The 24,660-nt window shown below is 53.4% G+C and overlaps 2 protein-coding genes across 6 annotated transcripts in view; both read left to right on the top strand.

The window, feature by feature from the left end:
• The first annotated feature begins 961 nt into the window (after nucleotides 1–961).
• ANKRD34C (ankyrin repeat domain 34C) lies at nucleotides 962–14,595 on the top strand. The gene is made up of 2 exons (XM_027570616.2): nucleotides 962–1,378; nucleotides 9,583–14,595. Exon 2 carries the CDS (start codon nucleotides 9,622–9,624, stop codon nucleotides 11,224–11,226), a length of 1,605 nt encoding a protein of 534 aa, XP_027426417.2. The 5' UTR covers nucleotides 962–1,378; nucleotides 9,583–9,621; the 3' UTR covers nucleotides 11,227–14,595.
• Nucleotides 14,596–19,505: 4,910 nt separating this feature from the next.
• The window catches only part of TMED3 (transmembrane p24 trafficking protein 3), a 31,929-nt gene continuing 26,774 nt past the window's right edge, over nucleotides 19,506–24,660 (top strand). For 3 of the 5 annotated variants that reach the window (XR_003515744.1, XM_027570619.1, XM_027570621.1), the window contains exons 1-2: nucleotides 19,506–19,759; nucleotides 21,068–21,316. Coding sequence is in view for 4 of the 5 variants with exons in the window: in XM_027570619.1 (XP_027426420.1) it covers nucleotides 19,589–19,759; nucleotides 21,068–21,316 (420 nt within the window). In the remaining variant the exon portion in view is untranslated. Of the gene's footprint in view, nucleotides 19,760–21,067; nucleotides 21,317–21,531; nucleotides 21,671–24,660 lie in introns of all 5 variants that reach the window. The other 2 variants (XM_027570618.1, XM_027570617.2) reach the window with 2 other exon arrangements.

Here is a 24,660-nt window from a genome sequence, read left to right as displayed (position 1 = left end):
ACAGAATGGAAATTACATAGATCATATAATTCAACCAAAACAAAGTTAAGGGTACATATAAACACCAAAAATAATAGGGAGGAAACGCAACAAAATCAGGGATGAAAAGGGTATGATATAAGAACAGATTTAGAGGAGATGAAAACTTATAAGGTAATGCTAATTGTAACTTTGTGCCTGTGAATTTGAGATTGTAAATGAGATGGGCAATTTTCTAGGAAAATGTAAAGGATTAAAATCGACTCAAGAGGTAAGACCTTTTTCGTAGGAAAAATGGCACTCACGTGGGCATGTTTACCTAGACCAGTGCACCAGCAGGGCTGTGGTTTGTAAATGCAGGGCTACCTCCCTGGAGGTGGAAGGTCTCCGGAGGCTGGGGCGGGGGCTTCACTTTGTAAATATAATGCCTCGTGCTTTGCCCCGCATGCAGCAACCATGAATTACTTCGGTTATAAAGGAAACAGAACTGTTGGAGAGTGGCTGCTCGGGAAGTCCTGGGAATAAGGAGGAGGTGCGCGGAAGGAGCTGGGTTGGAGACCAGATAATCAGGACCCCACCACACCCCCAGAGCCTTACAGCCACAGTACCCCCCTTCCCTTCCTCTCCCTCCCACGCTGTGGGCGGACATTCTGGATCCGAGGGCGTTTGATGAAGGAAACCAGAGGAAGGCAGAGCCACGTGGAGGGGAAAGGCGACACGAGTTCAAATCCCTCCCCGGGGCCCCCAGGTGCAGCGTCGGAGTCGCGGAGCGCGCCCGTCCTTCTTCCGACCCCGGGAGTCCCCACCCGGCTCCGGCAGCGAGGCGGTCTGGCCAGTCTGACCGCGGCTCTCGGGGTGCGGGCTGGGCGGCGGGCGCCTCTCCCCGCCCCCGCTGCCCCCGCGGTGCTCGCTCCTCCCCGGCACACACACCCACACAGCCCGCCGGCATCGCGGCTGGAGACTCGCTCGGGGCGCGGGCGGGCAGCGCGCTAGCCAGCCGGCTGGGCCCCCGGACGGAGCGCAGGGCCGGGCTGCGCACGAGACCTGCAAGGCAGAACTGGGCGCAATTCTCAGCTTCTTCCACGCTTCCTTCTTTCTCTTAAAGAAAAACTCCCTTGCTCTCACTTGAACTTGGAGGAGCAAGGGGGTGATCAAAAGGCACTGACGCAGAGGTTTTATTTGTGAACCTTGACGAAGTTCTGGGCAAGTCACTCAACGGGACCGGCGAGGCCAGGGGTAATCCCAACTCCCCGGCGCGGTTCAGCCTGGCAGTGCCCTTTGGTAACCAGCCCGAAGCCAAGGGCGGGAGTGCCAGGCACCCCCAGACTTTGCTTTTGGAATAATGACCCTACAGGTGGCCTGCGCTCAGGTGGCCTTGTTTGGTGAGCGTCCCCACCAGGTAAGCGCACCCGCAGGGGTCTCCCCTGGTTCACCGGGTGGGAGGGATCTTGAGCTCCCTAGAAGTAAGTCCACGCGTTTAGCCAAGGCAGGAGTGGGAGGCTGGAAGGAGAGTCTGCTTTTATCACAGGAAATTGTGGGAGAAGGGTGTGGAAGATGGATTTACATTTTTCATTTTTGCATTGACGCGTGGGGGTGAGATGCGTAGGGGCCTGGATTTTTGTAGGAAATGGTTGCGGAGCGGGGCTGGGTGATAGGCGTCTGAATTTCTGCAGGGACTGGAAAGGGAGCAAAGCCTACATTTTTGCAGAAACCTGTGAGGATCGGGTGGTGAGAGGTTATGATCCTGAAAATGTTCGAGAAATTGTAAAGAGTTTGAACGTGAGCATTTCAGAGCAATGATGGAGAAGCACTTACCGCGCGGGTTGCACCTGACGCCGCCACGCTCGGCCTTCTGGAAGATGCCCAGGGACAGCGGCGGCCTTGGAGCGCGCGCCGCCGGCGTCCAGCACCTCGGACAGCGCCGGGCCGCGAGCCGAGCCGGGGCCCCATGCGCGCCGCCCGCTCTCTCTGCCCGGGCCGCTCCGCGTCGCCGCCTCCAGGGCCGGGAGAAGGGACTCGCGAATCGCAAGCGCTCAGCTCCTGATCTGCCTCTAACTGCTTCCCGTGCCTGCGGAAGGAAGAGGCGGAGTATAAAACATCCCCACGCTTCCGCGAACTCTACCGCCGAACGGTGTGGCCGCCTGGATTTTGAAAGGCGTACCCAAACTCCAACAAAATCTAGCATTTACTGAGCCCTCACATGTGCCAAGGCCCTCTGCTAAGCGCTCTCCATGCGTTCTGCTGTTGTTACGCACGCGGAGAGGTTGGGTGCTGTTATCCCTGTTCTGTGGATCTGAGAACCCGAGCAAGAGAGGCTCAGTAACCTGTCCACGTCTGTACAGCCGGCCGTGACGTACCGCCCCTGTCAACCCCGCCGCAGGGGGAAAGTGTGCCTGAGTGCGTGGAAGTCCCCCCTGAAAGCTCTGAACTTGGGTTCAGAGGGGCAGAGTTTGAATCAAAGCTGTACCACTTACAAACCTGTGCTTTTGGGCAAAATCACCCAACCTATCTGAACTTCAGGCTCTGTGTCTGTAAAATTAGGCTAATAATGCTTCCTTTGCAAAAGTGCAGGGGAAGATGGTCAAAGAGATCATGTATGCGGAAAAACTCTGCAAACTGCAGATTGTGGCCGGGAGGTGGGGGCCAGAAAGAGGGGAGCAGGTGACTGAGAGGAAGAGGGTAGGTGATGGATGGCAGTGGCACTGGGGTGGGGGCCGGGCACCCCAGAGCAGGGCTCAGAGGGACGATCCTGGATGAGTTTGATTCAACATAATTCCTTAGATATTCACAGGACTTTGTAGAGAGTGTTCCCATACGGCCTACGTTTGATCCTTATAGCAGTCTTGTAAGGCAGACTTGGAGTTCTTCTATTCAAACGATACTTGCCAGTAGTTACACAGCCACCTACCTAGTAGCAGGGCTGAGATGAGAATCCACGTCGCCCGACTCTCTCCTTTGTAATCTTCCTGCCACAACTGTACATCCACAGGAGCTTGGATCGTGCGACGATTACAGACCTAGAGTGCATTTAGAGAAGCGCTGTAAATATCAGGTAGAACCACGTGAAAATGATTTTGCAAACCACTGTTTGACCTACGGAAGCAGCAAGTTCATATAGATCAACTGAATACATGCTCATCGATTTCTATTTTATTTTGTTCCACAAAGACTTTAAGGCAATTTATAAAGATCCACAAGATGTCAGTTTGACACATATCAGAAGTAGTTGAGATTCATTAAGATATAATTTGTGCAAACTTACGTGTACAAACATAAGAACAGCCATATGCTTATCTCGCTGAAATTACACTGTGTAAAACATGTCCCTCAACAGCAACCGAAGAAGAAGAAGAAGGAGAAGGGGAAGTGGAGAAAGTAGGCAAGAAACAAGATTAAGGCCATAACCAGAAGTAAGATGAATACAAAACATGTGGATTACAGAGTCCGGGAAACTTCTCTGGGTCACTAAGTACAGTAATGTGTATGTCCAGTGCCTCTCTTGGGAACATAAGACACTTTGTGGACGTTTGCAGGAGTTTGTTGGCCCTCTTCCTTTTGCATAATTTTTCCACTAGGGTCAAATACAAGTAGTATTGAAACTAAATGCAGTGCCTCAACCCTCTGATTTACCTTGGTGCCAAACAAAGGAAGTTTAACTGGAAACTCGATGCCAAGGTGACTCAAGGAAGAGAGATAAAGCAGATGGTTTTTTTAGCTGCACTGAAGCAATTGTTGGTTACCTTATTGGTAATGGCCCACGGAAGCACACCCCACTTTAAAGTTTATGAAAAGGGCTTCTCCATCTATTAGCTCGTTGGATCCTCCTAACAAACCTGTAGAGGTGAGAAGCTAGGAAGTGATGGAAAGAACGAAAACACAGCATCCTGACTTGTATTCCAAGTATTTTTACTTTTATGCCTAGTGTCATAAACCCATATACCTACAGAGGCTAGGTAAGCAGCCTGAGTGTAGGCCTCAGGCCAGCTGTGGGACCAGAGAGGATGGCAAGGCCTTTGCCAAACTGAACAATGAATGATTCATCTTAAAACATTCACATTTAAAAAATTAAAACACTGTGCCAGTCAAGCAAGGTGGCCCCGTGGACCACATTTGGCCCTCGGCCCTTTACTGTGCAGCCTTGATCTACGCTGCTCAGGCTACGGACGTGGGGAGGCACAGGAGGGAGAGAGCCTGCATTCAGCAAGATGAAAGACTCAGTCTGTCTTTAAATTCCCTATGTCTAAACTGGGAGCGATTGGACAAGATGGCTCCTCACAGCTTCAAAAATCTTAGACTTTTATAATTTTGTGGACAGTAAAAGAATCCAAGGGTTTCTGGACAAAAAAGGCATCTATTTCCACCCACCCACCCCCTCCATCAGAGAAAGCATCATTTTATTTTTTCGGTGTTGGTGATGTTTTAGTTTTTGGCATTTCTCTTCCAGTCCCTGTGCCTTTATTATTTTTTTTTATTTTTTAAAGGTTTTATTTATTTATTTGACAGAGAGAGAGAGAGAGCACAAGTAGGCAGAGTGGCAGGCAGAGGGAGAGGGAGAAACAGGCTCTCCGCCGAGCAGCGAGACCGATGTGGGCCTCGATCCCAGGACCCCGGGATCAGCCACTTAACGAACTGAGCCACCCAGGCGCTCCGTCCCTGTGCCTTTAGAAGGTGTGTTCACCCCATTGTGGTGGGGTTGAGGGAGACAGAAAACAGCCCTGAGGAGTGAACGGGAGAAGGGTGGGTTGGAGGGGCACGGAGGGCAGACAACAGGGAAGGAACCAGGCAAATTTTGCTCACTTCTCAGATAACTCTGTTTCGGAAACACATGGAAAAAAAACACCCCACTTTGGGGTTGCTGATTTTAAAACATGGTGCCTAGCGCAGTCAAAGTGCTTGGGGTTTCAAAATTCTGGGCATGTGTCAGCCCCATTCGGTCAGGATTGCTTCCTTCCCTCTGACAAGCTAAGAAACCATGAAAGGCATCCGATCTTTCCTGCGTTAGCTGCTCCTAATATTCATTCTCTGCCAAGCACAACAGGAGATAAATTCCCAAATTCAAGTAAATTAGACCTTGGTTGACTCCCACCCTCCAGTGGATCACTATTCAGTTCTGCCTACAGAATGCCTTTCCAGCCTGATGCTCCTTAACCTCCCCCACGCTGGTGCTTCTGACCCTCTTCATCCCTCAGTGGCTCCTAGTGACCTCCAGCCTTCAGCCAGACCCTTCCATGCCCGACTTCTCCACTTTTCTCCATCCTCAATGCCTAGCATGCATATTGACACTCAGTATATATTTGATGGTGAATGAATGAATGAATCAATGGTCAGGGAATGCCAGTGTGTCAGCCGCGGTTTACTTTATTATAAGTAATATAAATTCATTCAAGTTTCATAAATAAAGACATGTCAATTTATCAGCACTTTATGGAGTGATAGCACCCTGGGGAGTAGGAGTGAGGGAATGAAACGCGGAGGGGGGAACGAGGAGGAGCAAATACAAGGGGGCCACGGAGCCAGCCGTAGCCTGACAGCAAGCTCAGTCTTGTGGAGGTCACATCACCTCCTGCATCTCCCCCAAATCCTTGAAACCCACCAACAAGAGGCTCTCGGGGGAAGAAAGGGAGAAGAGTGCCTGCCGTCTACCCCCCACCCCACCTCCTCTAGTCAGCATCCGGTCTACAAAGGGTCAATGCGCTCACACTTCCGCACCCAGTGGCTTCCTTGGGGAAACTGTTGGTCCTGGTCAGTTGAAAGCAGGGGTGGGGCTCGGGCCACCTGTCACCTGTAGCGCTGTCCTGACCTACGGCGGTGGGAAAGGTGCACACCTGCCAGGTCCCTCAGGCCGGAAAGCCAGGCGGGGGGCCAACACCCTGAGATGGGCAGCTCGGCCTGACCATGTCAGTCTGGGGGATGCAGAAGGCGGATGGCAAGGCTCTTGTCACCCAGTGTGAGGCTGAGCTAAGGGTCTGAGTCTGTCCTCACTCAAAGCTCTTGCATTTTTGTCATTCAGGGATGTCAGCTGGGAGGTGCACGGTGAAGAAAAAAATGGTTGTAGACAATATGAAAAGTCCTCCCTACATGCAGAGCATGTCATGCCCATGGACGTGTGTCTGTGGATACGTGTCCATACACGAATGCACACATCCATAGGCATGACAACCAGAACGCCTTGTCTCCGTTCTGTTCTCTCCTTAGGAGCTGGGATTCGGGACAAGGCCTGAGCTCGGGGGAGCAGGGAGCCACTGGTTCCAAGTGCAGGGAGAGAAGCATCTCCTAGACATCCCGTCCTGCCCCCTTCCCTCCCTTCCTGCCCCCTTCCCTCCCCACCCCGGACCTTCAAGGAGTCTGGAGGGATGTGATCTGCCCCACACGCGACACAGAGCCATAACCCGACGATCCACCCTCATGTGGCCTTCCCACTCTCCTATTCCTGTCTCTTTCTCCTTTCCTCTGACTCTTCCTTTACCCTCCTTCCGATTATGGTACAGCCAACGAGGGAGAAAAGACCCCGTGCCTGCCTCGGGGGCTCAGGGGGCTCAGGGGGCTCAGCGCGTGGAGGAGGAGGCTGACCCAGAAGATCAACGAGTCAGTGCTCAGCAGAGAAGGTTGCAAAGTACTAAGGAGCCCAGGGGAGAGGCAGTATCCAGTTTTTCTTGTGTTGTATTGTGTGCGTGAGTGCGACAGCGAGTGTGGGTCTGTGTGCCTCTGTGTTGTGTGTGTGGGGGGATGAGCGTCTGTGTGCCGTGTCTGAGTGTGAGAAAGAGAGAGAATGCAAAGATCGTGTAAAGCATTCCAGCATATGAATACACTACAGTTTCTTTATTTTCTTCTTGGTGGGCTGTTTCTAGTTTTTGCTTTTTATGAATAGTGCTGCTGGGAACATTTTTGTACATGTTTGGCTACACGGATTTACTGGTAATTTATTGATGCGAACGAACCATCCCAAAATGAGTGGCTTAGAACAATAACCACTTATTCGTTCCTGTTTCTGCAACTTGGACCAGGCTCCGGAAACTTCTGCCGGCCTCACCTGGGTTCCTTCCCACAGTTGTACCCAGCGGGGGGCCGGCTGGCTCACACCGCGGCGGTCAGCGGGGCTGGTCAGCTGGGGCTCCATGTGTTCTTGCCGGCAGGACAGCCCACATGTCTTTGCAAGGTAGGAAATCGGAAGCTGCAAGAAGCCTTGCCTCGCAAGTCACACACGGTTACTCTGGCTGTTTCCTTGGTCAAAGCAGGTCTTGACGGGAGGAGGGGCAGTAACTCTTTGCAGGCGCTCTGGGATGGGAGGACTTTGTGGCCACGCTTTTCCGTCTACCACAGATATAAGCCCGGGCACAGAATCACCGGGTCGGAGGGGGCTGGTTTGTGCCCCCACCAACAGGTTCCTGTTGCTCTGCGCCCTGATCCATCCCTGGTATTAGACCAGCCGGTCTAATTTCAGCCACGTTGAATTAGACACCATGTGTAGTGGTATCTCTCTGTGCTTTAATTTGATTTTCTCTGACTACTAATGAGACTGAGCACCTTTTTGTGTGCTTATTGGCCATTTGCGTATCTTCTTTTGGAGGAAGTGATTTGTGGGAGTTCTTTATATAGCCTGGGTATGAGTCAGTTGTAATCTCACTCCGCCCTGCTGCTTCGATCCTGAGTGATTCTCCTCTTGATTAAAAAGGAAGTAAGATTTGAGCTGAGGTTTGCAGGATGATGAATAATTAAAGAAGAGCAGGGGGCCTTGCAGTCAGAAACATGAAGAGTGCTAAAAGGGACAAAAAAGTCGGGCATTTGAGAAGCAGCCTGATTTGAGGTAGACGTGTGCAGGGGATGGGAGCAGCAGTGGGTGATGCTGGGGAGAGCTGAGCCGGAGGCGAGGGGCCTTCGATGGAGCAGGAGACAACGTCTTCACTGCTCATTCCCTCTCCCTTATTCACCACGTGGAAATCCTGCTTCAAATGGCCAGCGTGTGGGGACAGACACACCTAACACGCCAGACCTTCATGAAGTGCTCTTATTTATGTAGGACCAGAGAGGAGTGGGGATGGTGGAAACAGAAGAGAAAGGCCATACCTCACGCTCGCACACACACCCCCATACACACACCCACGTGCACACACACGTCAGTAGGAGCCTGAAGAAGGAAGCACAGAGATGGGGAGACAGTTGCCATGCAGTGTCCCTGGGTGGTAGCATTTCTAGAAAATATCCTGTGGGGACACAAACACAACTGCAACGTGATCGCACTGGGGTGTAGCTCTTAGGACAGTGGCTTGTGAGAAGCGGAGGGACACCCTGGACGGTTAACCACAGTCTCTTCTTCTGGAGAGAGTGGCTTCTTGGAGGCGTGTGCACACGTGTGTAAGGACACCTCTTCTTTACGTACTTAAGTGTGGTTTGGGCTTTCAAGAAAATCGCAAGTACCTATTAATGTGTTAAGAATTTATAAAGGATATGGATCCATCTCTCAACTTCAGCCAAGAGAGGCTTTTGACTTCCAGTGTAATAGAGGACTGTAAACTGATTACGGTTTACAGGGGTCAGGGGAGGAATGATGTGCCTCAGGTGAGGAGCCATGGCCATCTGCTCAGCAGGGGCCTGGAGGGACGGAGTCCCTGTGGAGGGGCTGTGCCGGCACAGATGTGGGCCAGGGAGGGGCCCCCGCCTCTCCTTATCCGCGGAAGGCCTCCCCAGCAGCACCGGGTCTGGGGGCTCCGGGTGCAGGAACTCAGGGACGGACCCGGGGACAACCAAACCAGAAAAGCCGGGTTTGGCAGAACTCAGCTGAGGGGGCTCCGGGGTGGGCAGGCGTGCGGTCCCGTCCATCCTCTGCCCCCTAGCTGTTCACGGGAAGGATGTGGTATGGCATCGTTCTGGAAGACCCTAGTCTTCCAGAAGTCCCTAGGACGGAGAGGATTCTGACATCTGCTGGAAAAGTAGAGACTGCAACCCGGAAGGGGGTAGCGAGGTTGATTTTGCTTTACAATGATTTTTTTTTCCCCTGATTTCTCCCCTATTACAATAGTAATGAATGCTTATTTCAGGAAGTACAGCAAAAATAAGAAGAGGAAAACCGTCCATAATTCTATTACCATTCTGCTGTGTTTCCCACTGGCAGAGCGATGCACCGAGCAATTATTTACGAGGTGACCCGTGAGGTGTGTATCGCTGCTCAGTGCTGGGGCTACGGCAGCGAACAAGGCAGACGCACACCTTTCCTCGTGGGGTGTGACGCTGGTGGTGCCCACAGGCATGAAGCATGGTCTGCCACACGACATTCCAGATAAGCATCAGGCAGGGACCCCAGCGATGGCTGTTTGTCTTGCTTACTCCGCGCTAGCCTCGGCTCAGCTGCTTTACTGTGGTGAGGGTTTTCTGTACATGCTCTCGTTCGAGCTCCACCCTGGCTGTATGAGGCACTGCCACCATCCCCCTGACACCCCCCCCCCCGACACACACACATCACAGATGAGGAAACGGATGCAGACAAGCCAGATCACCTGGCATCACTTGGGACCAGGTGGGATACGACTGCATCCAGCCGTGTACCAGCCACACCACTCAGGTCACCTACAGAGCACACGACATTCTTCTCTCTTCTTCCCTTGCTAGGTCTGATCGCCACGGTGGCTCGGAGGTGCCGAGGCCAGCATGATGGACGACGACACAGAGCTGAGGACCGATGGAAACTCACTCCTAAAGGCGGTGTGGCTAGGGAGGCTCAGGCTGACCAGGCTCCTCCTGGAAGGGGGCGCTTATATCAATGAAAGCAATGACAAAGGGGAGACAGCTCTCATGGTGGCGTGCATCACCAAGCATGTGGACCAGCAGAGCATCAGCAAGTCCAAGATGGTAAAGTACCTGCTGGACAACAGGGCAGACCCCAACATCCAGGACAAGTCTGGCAAGACGGCGCTCATCCACGCGTGCATCAGGAGGGCTGGGGGAGAAGTGGTGTCCCTACTCCTAGAGAACGGGGCGGACCCCAGCCTCGAGGACCGCACTGGGGCTTCAGCCCTGGTCTACGCAATCAACGCAGATGACAAAGACGCCCTGAAGCACCTGCTTGACGCCTGCAAAGCCAAAGGGAAGGAGGTGATCATTATAACAACAGATAAATCCTCATCAGGCACCAAAACCACCAAGCAGTATCTCAATGTCCCTCCTTCCCCCAGTGTGGAAGACCGGCGGTCACCACCACTGTGCCTGTCTCCTTCAGAGATTGAACTGAAGGCTCCAGGCCTGGGCTCTCCACCCAGTGAGAGGGAAGATGATCTCTTCAGCCTCCAAACAGGGCATCTGAGTGGTTGCAACACCGCCAAGTCTCTGAATGAGCCTGGGTCACCCACCAGGAAGGGAGGGAACCTCAAGAGGGCCCGCCTGCCCCAACTGAAAAGGCTCCAGTCTGAACCCTGGGGCCTGATTGCGCCGTCTGTGCTGGCTGCTAACATGCGTCAGGACGAGACCCATGGCCCCAGCCCGGACAGTGAGGTCATCAAGAGCATCAGCGACGTGTCCTTCCCCAAAAGGGGGCCGCTCTCCAGAACCAACAGTATCGATGGCAAAGACCCCACCCTCTTTCCCACAGTCACGGAGCAGGTTCTGAAGATCGCAGCCTCCCCGGCACCAGCATCCTGGAAGGCAGCCTATGAGAAGGGTCAGTCTTCCCACCCTCGTCTGGCCCGAAGGGGAACTCTCCCTGTCGACCAGGAGAAGGCGGGTGTCAGTCCAGCAAGCCCCCCTGCTCTCAAAGATTCAGTGTCCCTCAAATGGCTAGAGAGTGATCTCCATGATTTAGAGTTACAGGCAGGGGCTGAGCAGCTCAGCTCGGGTTCCCTGGAGTCAAGCAAAGGGCCCTCGGACAGGAAGAGGCTCAACGGCTCCCTCCTGGCTCTCTTCCATGGCCCGCGGGAGTCCCTGGACGCTGCGCCCAGCACGTCCCCCAGCTCGGCGCGCCGCAGGCCACCGCATCTCCTGGAAAGGCGAGGTTCTGGAACTCTGCTGCTGGACCGAATTTCTCACACCAGGCCCGGCTTCCTTCCGCCTTTAAATGTAAGTGTGAACCCACCTATCCCTGACATCAGATCTAGCAGCAAACCTGCTCCCCTTGCGAGCGGCTTAAAATCCATGGTTCCCATTGCTCCAAGTTCACCAAAGAGAGTTGACTTGAGAAGTAAAAGGAAGCTCCTCAGGAGGCACTCTATGCAAGTGGAGCAGATGATGCAGCTGTCGGACTTTGAAGAAGTCAGGACCTAGAAGCTTTCAGAGGGGTTTAAAAAAACCAGACTCTGTGTAGTTAACGAGAGGCACCACCATCTAGAGCAGCATAGCCGGGCAGACCCTGTGCATCCTGGGCGTCCCTCGGCCCTGGTGGCAGGGATGGAGCGGGGTGCAGCTTCCCTGCTGAAATGGTCTCTGGGTTTGTACAGCTTTACTTGAAAAGAGCTCAGGATAATTGGGTTCTAGACACAAAATCACCAAAACAAAATTCTCCAATGGAAGGAAGCCTTCGGGGTTTGGAGGGAACACAGCAAGTACAACGATCCAGGCCCCTGACACCAGCTCTTCTCCACCAGACGAATAAGAACGTAGATCCCAAGACAGTATTCAAAGCACGCCCTTTGTAGTAAATCTATAAAGTGCCTACAGAGAAGATGAAGCTTTCACGTGTGTCAGGATGTGCAGAAGCTCAACACCACCCCCTGAGCTCTGAAATCTGGTAGCTGTGTTCCGTTCGAAGGAGACAAGCAGACCTCCCCCATCAGAGAGGCTCTGGCGGGTGGAGCGCTGTCCAGCACGGTGCGCTCAGGGGCTTTCCCCACCCCAGCCACACCCTGCGTTCACGCGTACCCGTGGGTGTGCGGCGGGTCCCCAACTATTGTAACCATGTGTCCCCCGAATCCTGATGGGCCATACTCGGGGGCGCCTCAGAGACACAGCCTGTCTCCCTCCCCCCCGGACACTAGCTCTGTGCCAAAATCTTGTGAAAAAACAGTCAGGGGCTGTTAATTAATTTGGAGTTGAATGTGATACAGTTTCCAGAATCGACCCGTTTCTTGCTTGTTCTTAAGAAAACTTGACGAGATTCCCCCAAAGCCAGAATGGTAAATAATGATGGGACAGGCAGACGCAAAGAGCACAAGCGGGTGCTTCTCAGGCCGGAAGCTGTAGGACCGCACTGAATTCTGTAGCCTGAACATGTTAAGGGGCGCGGGACTGTCCTTTCAGCTACTCTTGTCTAGGTAATTCAAGGAAAATCCAGTTTCTGCTTTGCCTGAATTATCCACATGATGGGAGGTTTGTAGAAATGACCCGAACGACCCTTGCTAGCCACGTTGCACACACCCAAGAAGGGAAGCAGAGACTCAGCACATTTGGAGTGATGCAGGCACATTTCGGATAAAGACGTTCCCGGTTATCTCCCAGTTACTTTACCTTTCCTGTTGCTCAGATACGTTGGTTCTAGGGTTAGAAGAATTCGGTGGCCCCTGGGGGTTGTGTCCCTCAGAGGCATGAGTAAAGGCTCGGAGATTCGGGTTTGCATCCCTGTTTCATCATTCACCAACTTTCTACTCCCGCATTGGCAAAATGGGGCTGGCAGTGCTCCACCGTGAAACGGCGAGGGGGAATGAAGTGCCCGCTGCTGAGCCCGACGCGGACAAGTAACTGGATAGCAGGTAGCTAATTCTGATTCACATCTTCAGAACTCTGAAGCTTCCAAGTTTCAAATAATACATAATACCCCACACAAGGTGGAATTAAGTCCAGCTGAAAAATTCAAGGGTCTCCTTGAGATCTCCAGTCATGCCCAGTACTGAGCCCTAAGTACGTTGGTAGAGTAAACTACATTCTGCCACATCAGCTCTACACATTACAGCATTTCTATAATGACATCTGCTAGACGGTTATCTGAATATCCCAAACAAAAGTGCTGACGATGCTTACAAATAAACCGAATGTTTATTTTTTAATCATTCCTCCCGGGCAGGCCCATACTCAACCTGGGCACTTTTGAAATTTTAGGTGGATGAGTCTTTGTTATTGGGGGGCTGTCCTGTGTGTGGTAGGAGGCTCAGCAACATCCCTGGCCTCTACCCACCAGACGCCAGGAGCATCTTCCTCCTAGTTGCGACAACCAGAAATGTCTCCAGACATGCTGCTGGGAGCAACATCACCTCGGCTGATCACCGCTGCTCGAGGAGGATGACAGTGTACCTGGCAGAAATCTGTCAAGACCAACAAAGCTGCACGAAGGTGTGGGTCTGGCTGGGTCGGCCCTCCCACTGACTTGAAGCCAATTGAACTGTGCTTTAGTAGGATGACTAATCGATCCATAACTCGGGCCCTTGGGGTTCTTGGCCAGCACACATAGGGGAGTGCTGGTGGCCTTTTGTACTTTGCAGGGAGGGAAGCAAAGCACATAAGCTAGTGAAAACCTAGGACTCACGAACTTGGTTTAGGGTGGAAAATCCATATGCTTCTCGGGACCACTGAGTCACGAACGGTTCTTACCAAATGGACGTGATTGCAGGCAAGGAAACAACTCTCCAACGCATTAGAGAGAATCATACCGACAACAGTTGATCTCAGCAGCTCATTAAACACACACACGTACCCTCCAGCTGTTGTTGCTGCCCGCTAAAGCTAACCTCTGCTAGTAGATCTAACTGTGGGAATCTACTAGATCTCTGCTAGTAGATCTAATGCTACACACATGCATTTTTCCAAACCTTTAGCTAAGATTCGAAAGCCTAATTTATGCTAAGTAGTGAATGAGGCACATTCATAGCAATTAGCTCAGGCAGAACAAGAAACGTGATGGCTACTCATCCAGAATAACCTGTCGGTCCCACGAATGCCCACAGCAGGTGCTCCAGGGCCCTCATGCCTGCCTCCGTCACTTGTGACCTGTCCATTGGTCTTTCTCTGGACAGCCTCCAGGACAGTACCTTCATCCCTGTTTGACGTTGCATCAGCTGGATCAGATTGTCCCAGACTAGTACGACCATAACACTTTATCCCGCTCAATGCAGAAATAGGCGATTTTTGTCCACGTTAATGAACCTCACAAGGATGCTTCTTAAAAGCATATTTTAGATTCAACTATGTTTTCTAGATCAGAGATGAGCTTTTCTTTCCAGAACCCTAGTGTCACTACAGGAGTTAGCTGCAAACTGTAGTTAAGACTTTCTGGAATGTTTATCAAAATGTATTCTAGAACAGGAGTCTGAAGTTTAAAAGTCTGGAGCAGCAGTTTAATTTCTAGGCACCCCGAAGCTGGTTTTTGTTTGTTTGTTTAAACCCACTGTCTTGATTCTCTTAGAATTTCATCAAGTAAATGGTGTCCTGCAAAGTGCAGGCTGTGTCCGACCCTCCTCCTTTGTGCGTGTTGGTGCTTCGGACCTACTGTGTGTTGCTTGCACTGGTTCTCTGTGGCATTAGACTCTGGTCTCAAGTTGACGACGTGCTCAAAGATGCGTCCAAATCCAAGTAATGGAACTGTCTAGATATTTCTAACATGTCAATAAAGGATATATTGCAGTCCTTCAATAGCATGCCCCATTTTTGGTAGTGAAATCTCAATGACAAATATTACTTTTTCCTTATGATGGGGTTGACACGACTTCCTGGGAACATCAACCTTAGCAGACGCCTGATATTTTACGCATAATTTTAAAAATTAATTCTTACTTACACAAGTATTATAGTTTCTTCTTGGTGAAACCAAAGGCAAAGGACAAGATGGTGCATTTCCACGGTGAGAGGTGGGTGTCTCTTCTCTGCCCCCACTGCTTGGGGTCCCTGGGGGGCGGAGGGGGTTACCACACGCTGGCGTCGCTGGATCTCCCTCCTTGGGTCCTACGTCTAATGTCGATGAGTGTTAACATAAGCTCCTGCGCAAGGACAGGGCATAAGTGTCAAGTGTCTAGCCCTTGTCTCTTAGAGTCCGGGGTCTGAGGTTCACATTTCTTCTGCACTCCCTGATTCTCTGGACAGTTCAAACCTTACCTTTAGGTTCTCCCCTACTGAAATAACTTACGTTAACAAAAAGAAAAGAAAAAAGGACTAGTTTCAGTATGTCTGTTTCCCACGTCTGTCTTCAAGAAAGGCAGGCCCACGTCATTTCTAAACCCCTAGAGGAGAGATTATGAGGGACTCTACCGCGGGAGGGGAAACTGATGGGAATGGGACTGGTGGTGAGGGATGAGGCCACAGGGGTCCACCTGGAGGGAGAGGGGGCACTTCCAAGACCGACAGAAGGCTAGAAACTTGGGATCGCTTGAGTGGGACTTGTCTCCTTCCGGAGCAAAACCGCAGAGGGGAGAGGCTGCACGGTGCGTCCCGGGCAGCTGGGCGGGGGGTCAAGCTGGGCAGGAGGGCACGGGAGCTGCTTGCCCTGAAGGAGCGCTGCAGCCTGGACAGCGCACACGTCGGCACGACTGCTGAGCCCGAACACTGTGCACTGTTGAAGGCCGCCACAGAACGGGACTCCTCCATGGCCGAGAGGGACATTCTTATTGTCTTCGTTAAGGTGGGGGATGGGGGGCAAGATCCATTTTAATTTGATTTAGGAAAGTAAAGACGTGTGATGCTTCTTACATTCAATGGTAATGAAATGAAATTCACAGGAATCCGTGCTCTAGGGCCCATGGCATGCACAGCTGGGAAGGAAGAAACTTGTGTCACACTTGGAATTTGCCAGAGGGGGCGGAGTCCTCAGACTTCAGGGAACAAAAGGGAGGTAATTGTTCTGCGGCTGTAGTAATACTAGGTCAGGTCCACAGAGGGATTAGTGTTGACAGTTCTCACTGGGAATCCTTGGGTGTAGGTGGTTCTGGGATCGACTAAGTGTGGACAGGGGGTCCGAAGTCCTACAGTAGAAATGTAGCACTGCCCACTGGTGACAAAGGTCTGCATTATGAGGAAGGATGGGGAAGGAAGAGGAACAGAAGGGGAGAGGGAATATGAAAGGACCCAAGAGGTCAAGGTCCTGCCAGTGTGAACCAGCCCAAAGCAACAGCCCGTGGAGGAGTACCCCCTGGGATCTCCATTCTGGAGTCCTCTGCCTCACCCAGGATGATGGACCCAGAATCACAAACACTCCTGATCTAGAGCACAAAGGATTTCTCATATGGTGAGAGATAAGCGTCTGAATTAAATTTTTAGTTATCCCATTAGAATAAGGACTTAATCTTTTTTTTTTTTGCTGCCGTAGGCACTGTTGGTTGCCTATCTGGTTTGATTTCTCCCTTCTCCTCCTTTCTGTTAGATCCTGATTTTGTTCATGTAGTCACTCAATATCCTTGCCTCTCTTTTGACTGAAGCTAAGCTGCTCCATCCCCGGCTCCCTCCAAGGGAAGTCCTGATTGGCCTGAGTTAATCATGACATTCTCCTTATCAGCAATTGGCTAAAGGATCTAGCCTAAGCCAGCCACCATGCGGCTTTCCTCCTGTCAGTGCCTTAGATCCAGAGATGGATCCATGGCCTAATTGGGCGAAGTGGACTGAAGGAAAGGACATACGTCCCATGGTTGAAAGGTTTTCTCTTCCTTCCACGAGACATGACCAAATAAACATAGTGTCTCAAAGCTTATTTGTTTGGTTTGACAACCCTCTTTTGACAATGAGAGAATAGAGTCTAAGGATAAAGCCAACATGAAGAGGAGGGTAGAGCTGGGAGGAAAGTGGACCGGAGCCTTGATCGTGCTATGCCTGCAGCCTGCATCACATCTGAACTTTCTGTTACATGAAACAAGATATTCTTGTGTCATTTAATCTAGTTAGAGTTGGTTTTTCATTTACTTGGGACACCACGTGAATCGGTTGTTTATTCAGTCTCTGCTTGAATATTTTAATACGACAAATACATCAGTACCCCCTGTTCATTAATTTTTGGAAAGCCCTAATTGCCAGAAATTCCTTTCTTATGTTGAGTTGAAATGTACCTCACTGTCAGATTCATGCTTTGTCCCAAGTTACACAAGATGGGACATGCAGGACAGATGTACCCCAGGTACGGGCGGACACAGAGTGCTTGGTGGGAAGCATGCTATCTTCAGAGTCAGGCAGATCTGAGTTCAGTTGCTTCACCATTAATAAGCTGAGTTGAGTTTGGGCAATATGGCAGTTTGTTTAACGGCCACAAATTCCTGCCATCCCAGTACGCTCTTCCTCTGAATGTGACTTAGAGCTCCTCCCATCCAGAGATGGAGTCTAATTCTTTACCTTGAATCTGGGCTGGCCTCGGGACTTGCTTTGGCTGACAGAATGTGGCAAAAGTGATACTGGAGGGTAATTCTTGGGGGCGGGGCTTGCTGTTTCTGCCCTGGCTGTCTTGGGATGTTGCCCCCTGCCTGCCATATAAGGAAATCAGGTACACTGCAAGCAGCACAGGATGCATGGAGGGCTGAGCGCTCTAGCCAACAGCCCCCATCAGTTGGCACACATGTGAGTGGGACCGTCTTGGACCTCCAGCCCAGAAGACCCTCCAGCTGAAGGCAGCTGCGGGAATAAGCTCAAGCCAAACTAGCTGAAGAACCATCCAGCCAAGCGATGCAATCATGAGAAATTGTGAGTCATTGTCGGTTTAAGCCACGGGGTAGTTTGTCACACAGCAAAGGCCGACAGAAGCAGAAATGTGATTTCATTAAACATCTTCTGTGTCTTTATTGTCAAAGGAAAAAAAAATACTTCTTTTGCTGGTTGCTAGTGAGAATTAATTAATGCAAAATACGTAAAGTGCATATGTAGCTAGCATTGCGTGCTAAATAAGAGGTAGCTGTCATGATTGCTGTTAATGCAAACTGTTAATGCAAAGTTAACACTTTCTTCACCCTTAGATTTTTTATTCTTTGAGGTTCAATCCTGTTTCCTCTGACTTTACCTGGTTTGAGAAGTCTTCCTGGCAATTTACTATACTGGCCCCCTCCTAATTGCCACCCCCTCCCCATTTTATTGCTGTTCTTCCTAAAGTAGTACAACACAGGTGCTCTGATCATTACCTGTGACCGCCCAGCGGTCGCCTCCAGCAACAGCACCTTCCACGGAGCAGGTGCTGAAATAGTGCTGTTCCTTTATTAACCCCGCGCAAGTCAGGGCTCCTTTTCCAGTTCATCCATTTCCACCGTCTGACATTCTGCCACCTGTCGATGATCAGTCTTCCAATGCTTTGGCCTGAGCGACTGCCAAGTCAGGATTCCCGCCTCTGAACTTATGCAGGTGTTTTCTTGGAACTTAAACATGGGACTTAACATTAAACCCGGCAAAATTCCTTTTAGTTAGTCTTAGCTGAGCACTCCAGCTGGCCAAGCTCATTTTGCTCTTACATCTGTCATTTGTTTCCTCCCTTGGTGCGTCTTACATGTTTCCTTAAATCAGGAACTAAGAAATAATGTTCAACAGCACAGAGCCAGGGAAAGAGCCTCAAGGCACACCCCTCCACACCTTCTCTGAGTATGGTACAGAGTCAGTAAATATTAACAACGACATTATGAGTACGGATTGCTTTCACATCGCTTAGCACATTAATGCACAGTCCAGTGTGCCGGGTGGCAGCCCCTTCCCTCTCATCCACATGGAGGTCTATAAGGGCCGTACTGTTCTTGGCTGAAATCAAGACACCCGTCTGATACCGCTGTCCTGAAAACATTCTTAACTGAATAGCCAGACCACAATCGGTGTTTTTCTCTTTGTTTTACCTGATCATAGAATATAAAACCCTGTAGTAATGATCATACAAAATATCTTCTTGGGCCAATGGTAATGGATTAAGCAGTGAATCAATTTATCAGCTTTCGGGGCTTTTGAGAAGTCAAAGGGAAAGAAAGAGGGTTTTATCCCAGAAGAAGCTTCACCTTGTCTTGATCGTTGGACATCTGCGTCGCCGAGGGTAAGACCCTTGTTGGCATCCACCTGAGCGCAGGTGTGAGAGCGCGGGGTCAGCTCCCAGCACTGGCCACAGCCCCTGCACCGGGGAAGGAATGGTGTGTTCACTGGGCTCCCAAGCTTGGTTCCTGCAGCCTCCTGCGGTGCGGGCACGCCCACTTGCTGCACCCCGAGGCCGGTCCTCCCGGGTGGTGCGGGACCTCCGCGGCAGAGCCCCCCGCGTTTCCCGCGGCCGCTGTGGCTGGTGGGGCGGGGGGCGTGTGGCCCTGGTCCGAGCCCAGGGGACGCTGCACCCCGCGGAACCCGGAGGTGCGGACAGCGTCTGCTGGGCCCGCGCGCAGGGTGCTGGACTGCCCCCCCCACCCCGCGGCGGTCCCCCGTGCTTTGTGCCGCCACTGTGGCTCCTAGTGGTGGTGGGGGGGGCGTGGACCTGGGCCGACCCGGAGGGACGCTACCCCGCGAGGCCCCAGCCGAGGGCGCCCCCACGCCACTCCACCCACTGAGGCCCCCCGGCCTAGCAGGGCTCCGCTGGGGGGAAGGGGCGTGGCCTGCCAGCTCAGCCAGCGCGCACGCGCAGCGGGGAAGGGGCGGGGTGCCTCTCCACACGCGCGGCTGCGCACCAGGGCCCCCGTGCTCCCGGAAGCGCCGCTGCCGCGCCACGTCCGCGCCCCGCGTGCCCCGCCTCCCGCAGCCGCCGCCGGGCGGGGACCCTACGAGACCCGAGCGGAGCGCCATGGGCCGCGCGGCCTCGCACCCGGCCTCGGCGCCGCTGCTGCTGCTGCTCGTGCTGCTCCGGGCCGAGCGGCTGCCGGGCGCCGAGCTCACCTTCGAGCTGCCGGACAGCGCCAAGCAGTGCTTCCACGAGGATGTGGAGCGGGGCGCCAGGTTCTCCCTGGACTACCAGGTGAGGCCGGCCCCCGCGGCGCCCCGCTCGGTGGCCGGAGGGGCGCGGGCCCTGCATCCCGGGCAGCGACCACACTGGCCGCCGGCGCGCCCCGTCCCACGCGTCTGGGGTCCTTTGTCCCGTGTGTACTCACATGCGCCAGTGGGGAGGAAGTGGGTTCGGGTGTCGTTCCCACGCTGCTCCGCGTCTGCAGCTGGGCGTGGGGTGAGCAGAGCTGTGGTGTTGCCACACGCCGCTGCCAGCTTCTGCCCTCCGCTCCCCTCTCACAGACCTCAGGGCACGCGGTGGGGGCGGGCCCCGGGGGCGGGCAGACCTAGGGCTGGGGGCCGAGGGGGAAGGGTCCCCAGGGCAGCCCCCTGCTCGTGGACACTCCGGGCGTGAGGTGGCCTGGGCAGCAGGAGTGAGGGCAGGCCGTCCGTGGGTCCTCGCCGTCCAGAGCCGTCAGAAGAGGCGTGTACTTGGGACAGCGTGGTGTGGGATGGCCCCTGGGTTGCACGGCATATAAATTGTGGCTGGGTGAACCCCACCCCCACCCACCCAGGCACAGTCACTACAGAATGGTCATTATGAGACTAGCGGGGCCTGGGAGGTCGCCCGGTCACTGCTTGGTCAGGAATCCCCTGTAAAGAATGGTCAGCACGGTGTAAACACCTCCAGCAACAGGGCACTCACCACTTCACAAAGTAAATTCTCCTCCCATCTGCACAAAAAGGAACTTGTGAAGTTTGGAAGCAGATAGAGGCTGCTTTGGTTCAAGGGACTGTGTCCCTTGATGGACCTTGGTTATAGCCCTTGACCGCCTGTATGACCCTGCTGTATGACATCTTTCTTAGGTTTATAAAGCTCGTTTGAACTAGGTAATTCCCGAGGACCCTCTCAGCTCTGATTGCCACTGAGTCTATGAATGCTTTAATCTGTATTTGCCTTCTTGCATTCGATCGGTAATAATAGGAACGTTTACTAGACCCCCTCTGCAATCTACTTGAGCTTGGAGCCTCAGTCTCCTCTTCTGTAAAATGGGAAGGATCAAGCTCCTTGCACCCTTGCAGAGCAAAACCTTTGGGAGTCAGGCAGTCAGGGATTCAGATCTTAGCCCTGTTACTTTCAAGCAGTGTGACCATGGCCGATTTCCTGAATCTCTCTTAGCCTCAGTCTAGTCCGCAGTAAAACAGAGAGGGCCCTAGCACCTGCTTTAGAAAGTTGTGAAGATTACGTGGAAAAAACAAAAAAGTTCGTAAAGTCTGATCCCGGTGTCGGGCCGGCCGCCCCGCTGGTCGGGGCAGACTGAGAGTGTCTTTGTGGCTGCAGGTCATCACCGGAGGCCACTATGACGTGGATTGCTATGTGGAGGACCCCCTGGGGAACACCATCTACCAGGAGACCAAGAAGCAGTATGACAGCTTCACGCACCGGGCCGAGGTCAAGGGCGTTTATCAGTTTTGCTTCAGTAATGAGTTCTCCACCTTCTCTCACAAGACCGTCTATTTTGACTTTCAAGTGGGCGATGAGCCCCCCATTCTCCCAGACATGGGGAACAGGGTCACAGCTCTCACCCAGGTGAGTGGACGTGGGCCGGCCTGGGCCGGCTCAGCCTTCAGCCTGTTCCTCCTCTTCTCTTACCGTCTTGGCCCACGCTCAGCATCACCACCCCCTCCCCTCCCCCCAGCCGCCGGGCTGGGAGACTCAGGGTTGCTTCACCTCTTTGCACGTCCGGTCCTCAAGCACACCTTCCCCTTCTGAGCCCCCTGCACTGTTTTGCCGCATCCCTGCAGGACCTTCCTCTGGAATTCCTGGGTTCCGGCTTCGTCTTCCACACAGCACCGCTGTGGAAGGGTCTTGCCGTGCCCCCCTCTGCTTACACCATATGTCTGCGTCATTAAGACCAAAGGCCTGCTTCGTATGCTTGCTCAGGTAACGTGAGCCGCTACGCCCCAGGTGTTGATGGCCTAAGGGACTGACTCAAGAATTGGGGTTTCTCTTTCTTGTCATCTGTCTGCTGTCTGTCAGGGCTTCAGGCCCCTCTGCGTCTGGCCACCAGAAGAAGGGAGCAGTGAGAAAGCTCCAGCTGTTTCTTAAACACCCTGGCCCAGAAGTGATGCACAGCACGTGCACTCACGTCCCATTGCTGACAGATGGTGGTGTGGCACATCTGCATGCAGGGAGGCCTGGCAGATCATCATCTCTGTCATGTGTGGCTCTCGGGGTCAATGATAATCTGATCCCAGGCTCCTTCACCGGTCTCCCCCCTGCTAGTAAAGCTCCTGCCTCTCGTGTGCAGGCTCTCAGCTTCCCGAGGCTCGCATTCCGTGTCATGTCCCTGAGTCCCAGTGCTTGGAGCTTGGCACGGAGTTATTTGTCAAATCACTGAGAGGCAGGGCCCAGGGAATCCTGCAAGACAGGAAGGACTGTGGTGGCTGCACTGCTCTTGGACCAAAGGCAGAGTGTCTGAGTCTCCAGGCAGGGCCAGAGCACCTTCTGGGCTGCCTCCAGGGGCTCCCCACTCCGTTCCTCTGTGGCTCTGCCCGTGGGTTCGTCTGCCCTCCCCATGCATGGTGGAAGGTTAGTGCTGCACGCTCCAGTATCATGGTCTGGCTACATAAGGCTATTTTAACTTAAATGCATTAAAATTAAATCAAAAGCTCCCTTCCTTGCTGGCTCTATAGCAGCATTTCTGGTGCTCAGTATCGCAGGTGGCTAGTGGCCACACATGGACAGTCCTGCTGGGCAGCACTGGGTCTGAGCCTGGCCGTGTGACCTCTGGTGGAAGATCCAGCCCAGGCGGGTTCTGTGCGGGAGCTTTCACAACCTCTACTCGAGAGTTCTGTTGTCGCTGATGAAACAGCCTCCATGCTGGAGATTTTGAAGCTCTCTAGAAGCTGAGCTCAAGGGCTTCCCTCTTACCAGTGGAAAACAGAGCGGTAGAGAAAAGCCTGCATGGTTGGTCAGTGCAACAGAGAAATTCTTTCCTGGAGCCTTAGAATTAGATTTGGTTTTGTTGCAGAAAGACTGATGACATTTCCCCCCACTACGTCGCTGGACGTCATGTTTTCCCCTGCTCAGCCTCAGATGAGGGGTTTCCTTCCACTGTGTAACCCTGGACCCCTCTGCCTTGAATGGGAGTCTGTGCCCCCAAGAGTTCTCACCCCCCCGTGGTGGGCACTTGAGCCGTCTACGCGAGGTGCTGGCTGGGGACAGCCTGAGATGAACGGTCGTGTGTCTGGCGTGGGCAGCTCCGCGGGGAACACAGCCCTGAAAACCAGTTAGCCGCGGGGCACAGTGATCAGAGCTGTGGGTTATGGGAGGGCTCTCGGGAGGGGCCGGTTGATCCCAGGGAGTCAGGGACCAGCAGGTGCAAGTGTAGGGGTGTAACTTTCATTTTCTTCCCTGGTCCTTATTTTCCTTGCTCGGCGTGGGTCCCCCGTTGGCCACCGAATTCTCACTTGCCCCCAGACCTCTTCGAGCTCAGTGGTGGCTTAGGGGCCATGTTTTCTGGCCCCAGAATCCATACTAGGATGAAAAAGCAGGATCCAGAGTGACCACGGTCCAGGCTGGGGCTGTAGGCCGCGGGGACTTGTCTCCGGCTTGGGCTCCAGCATGACCAGGCTCCCAGGAGAGGCATGGGCTGGGAGGATGCCCCCAGGGCGGCCGAGCTTCCCGTGCTCAGGGCATCCTGAGGGTCTGGGCAGATCCTAGCAGAGGCCGAAGCTCTCCAACGGAGGTCAGAGGCCCGGGGCTGCCTCCGTGGTGGCCTGGGGAGGGGTCGGTGTTTCCCTATGTCTGCTCTGAGGTCAGCTCATGCTTGCCTGTCTCTGCGTTCTTGAAGTCTGTAAAGAACCAAGTTCTCCTGCCAGTGGAGGCCCTGAGGAGGCGAGGCCTGGGGGAGTTTGCTGGGGGTTGCATCGCCAGGTGGTAGGGACAGGGTGGGGTGGTGTGACAGTGGAGGAAGGGGACAGCCCCGGGAGGGGGACAGGTCATGGCGTCTCCAGGGACTGACTGTCCTGATGGAACAGTGACCAGAATCCCTGGGGGGGGGGGCTCGTAGACTCTGGAGAGCAGCCAGGGCTGGTGGTCTTGGCAGAGTGGAAGGCTGCGCCCCCGCCCACCGGGGCCCACGGCCCTGGGAAGGCAGGGCTCTTCCAGGGACAAGCGATTCTGCTGGCCTCCTGCCCGGTGGGAAGCAGGCTGGACGGGTTGCCGAACTGAAATGTTGTGGTAACAGGCCAAGGAGTGCCTTTCAGACAGTAGGTCCGGTGGAAGATCCCAGTGGGTGGGACGGAGCCCGCTCTTAACGGGAGCGGGACGCTGCCGGGGGTCTGTGAATCTCGTGACGTGTTGCTCTCGGGTCTCCTGTGGGGCCCGCGCCGGGAAGGCTGTGTGAGCACCTGTTGCCCTCTGGGAACTGGCCTCCTTCCCTGTCATGGATCTGATCTGAGACTTTAAAGTCGCCGCGGCTTGTCTTCCCAGAACCGTGGTGCGGGTCTCTGGCCTGTGACCTCTGACCCGGGCTTGAAGGTGGTGCCTTACATGGCATCTGGCGTGTCCTCTGCACCTGTGACTTGTGAGTCCTCCCTGTTCCTCTTCTTCGTCCCTCCCTCCGTTTGCAGTGATTCTGGACCCTGGGAGGAGGCTGGACATGCCGGCCTGCACTGCCAGGCCCCCAGGGTGCTCCCAGGTCAGGTGAGCCCAGCGTGCGCAGAGTTTCTGAATGAGCTTGGGACAGAAATAAACTTAGTGGATTTCTAGCCTGGAGACCCAAACGAGCCCTTTTCTTGTGTTTAAAAACAAAGTCTGTGTATTTATGCATACTAAGTGCATGTGCATGTCCATACGCTCACACACGAGCACATGCACATATGTGCGTGTGTGTCCCCATCCAACCCCCTATTTCAAGGATGACCTGC

Source organism: Zalophus californianus, chromosome 6 (genome assembly GCF_009762305.2).
Source record: "Zalophus californianus isolate mZalCal1 chromosome 6, mZalCal1.pri.v2, whole genome shotgun sequence".
Classification (NCBI taxonomy): Eukaryota; Metazoa; Chordata; class Mammalia; order Carnivora; family Otariidae; genus Zalophus; species Zalophus californianus.
Note: the sequence above shows the minus strand (reverse complement) of the source record. Positions and strands in the feature narration are given on the sequence as shown.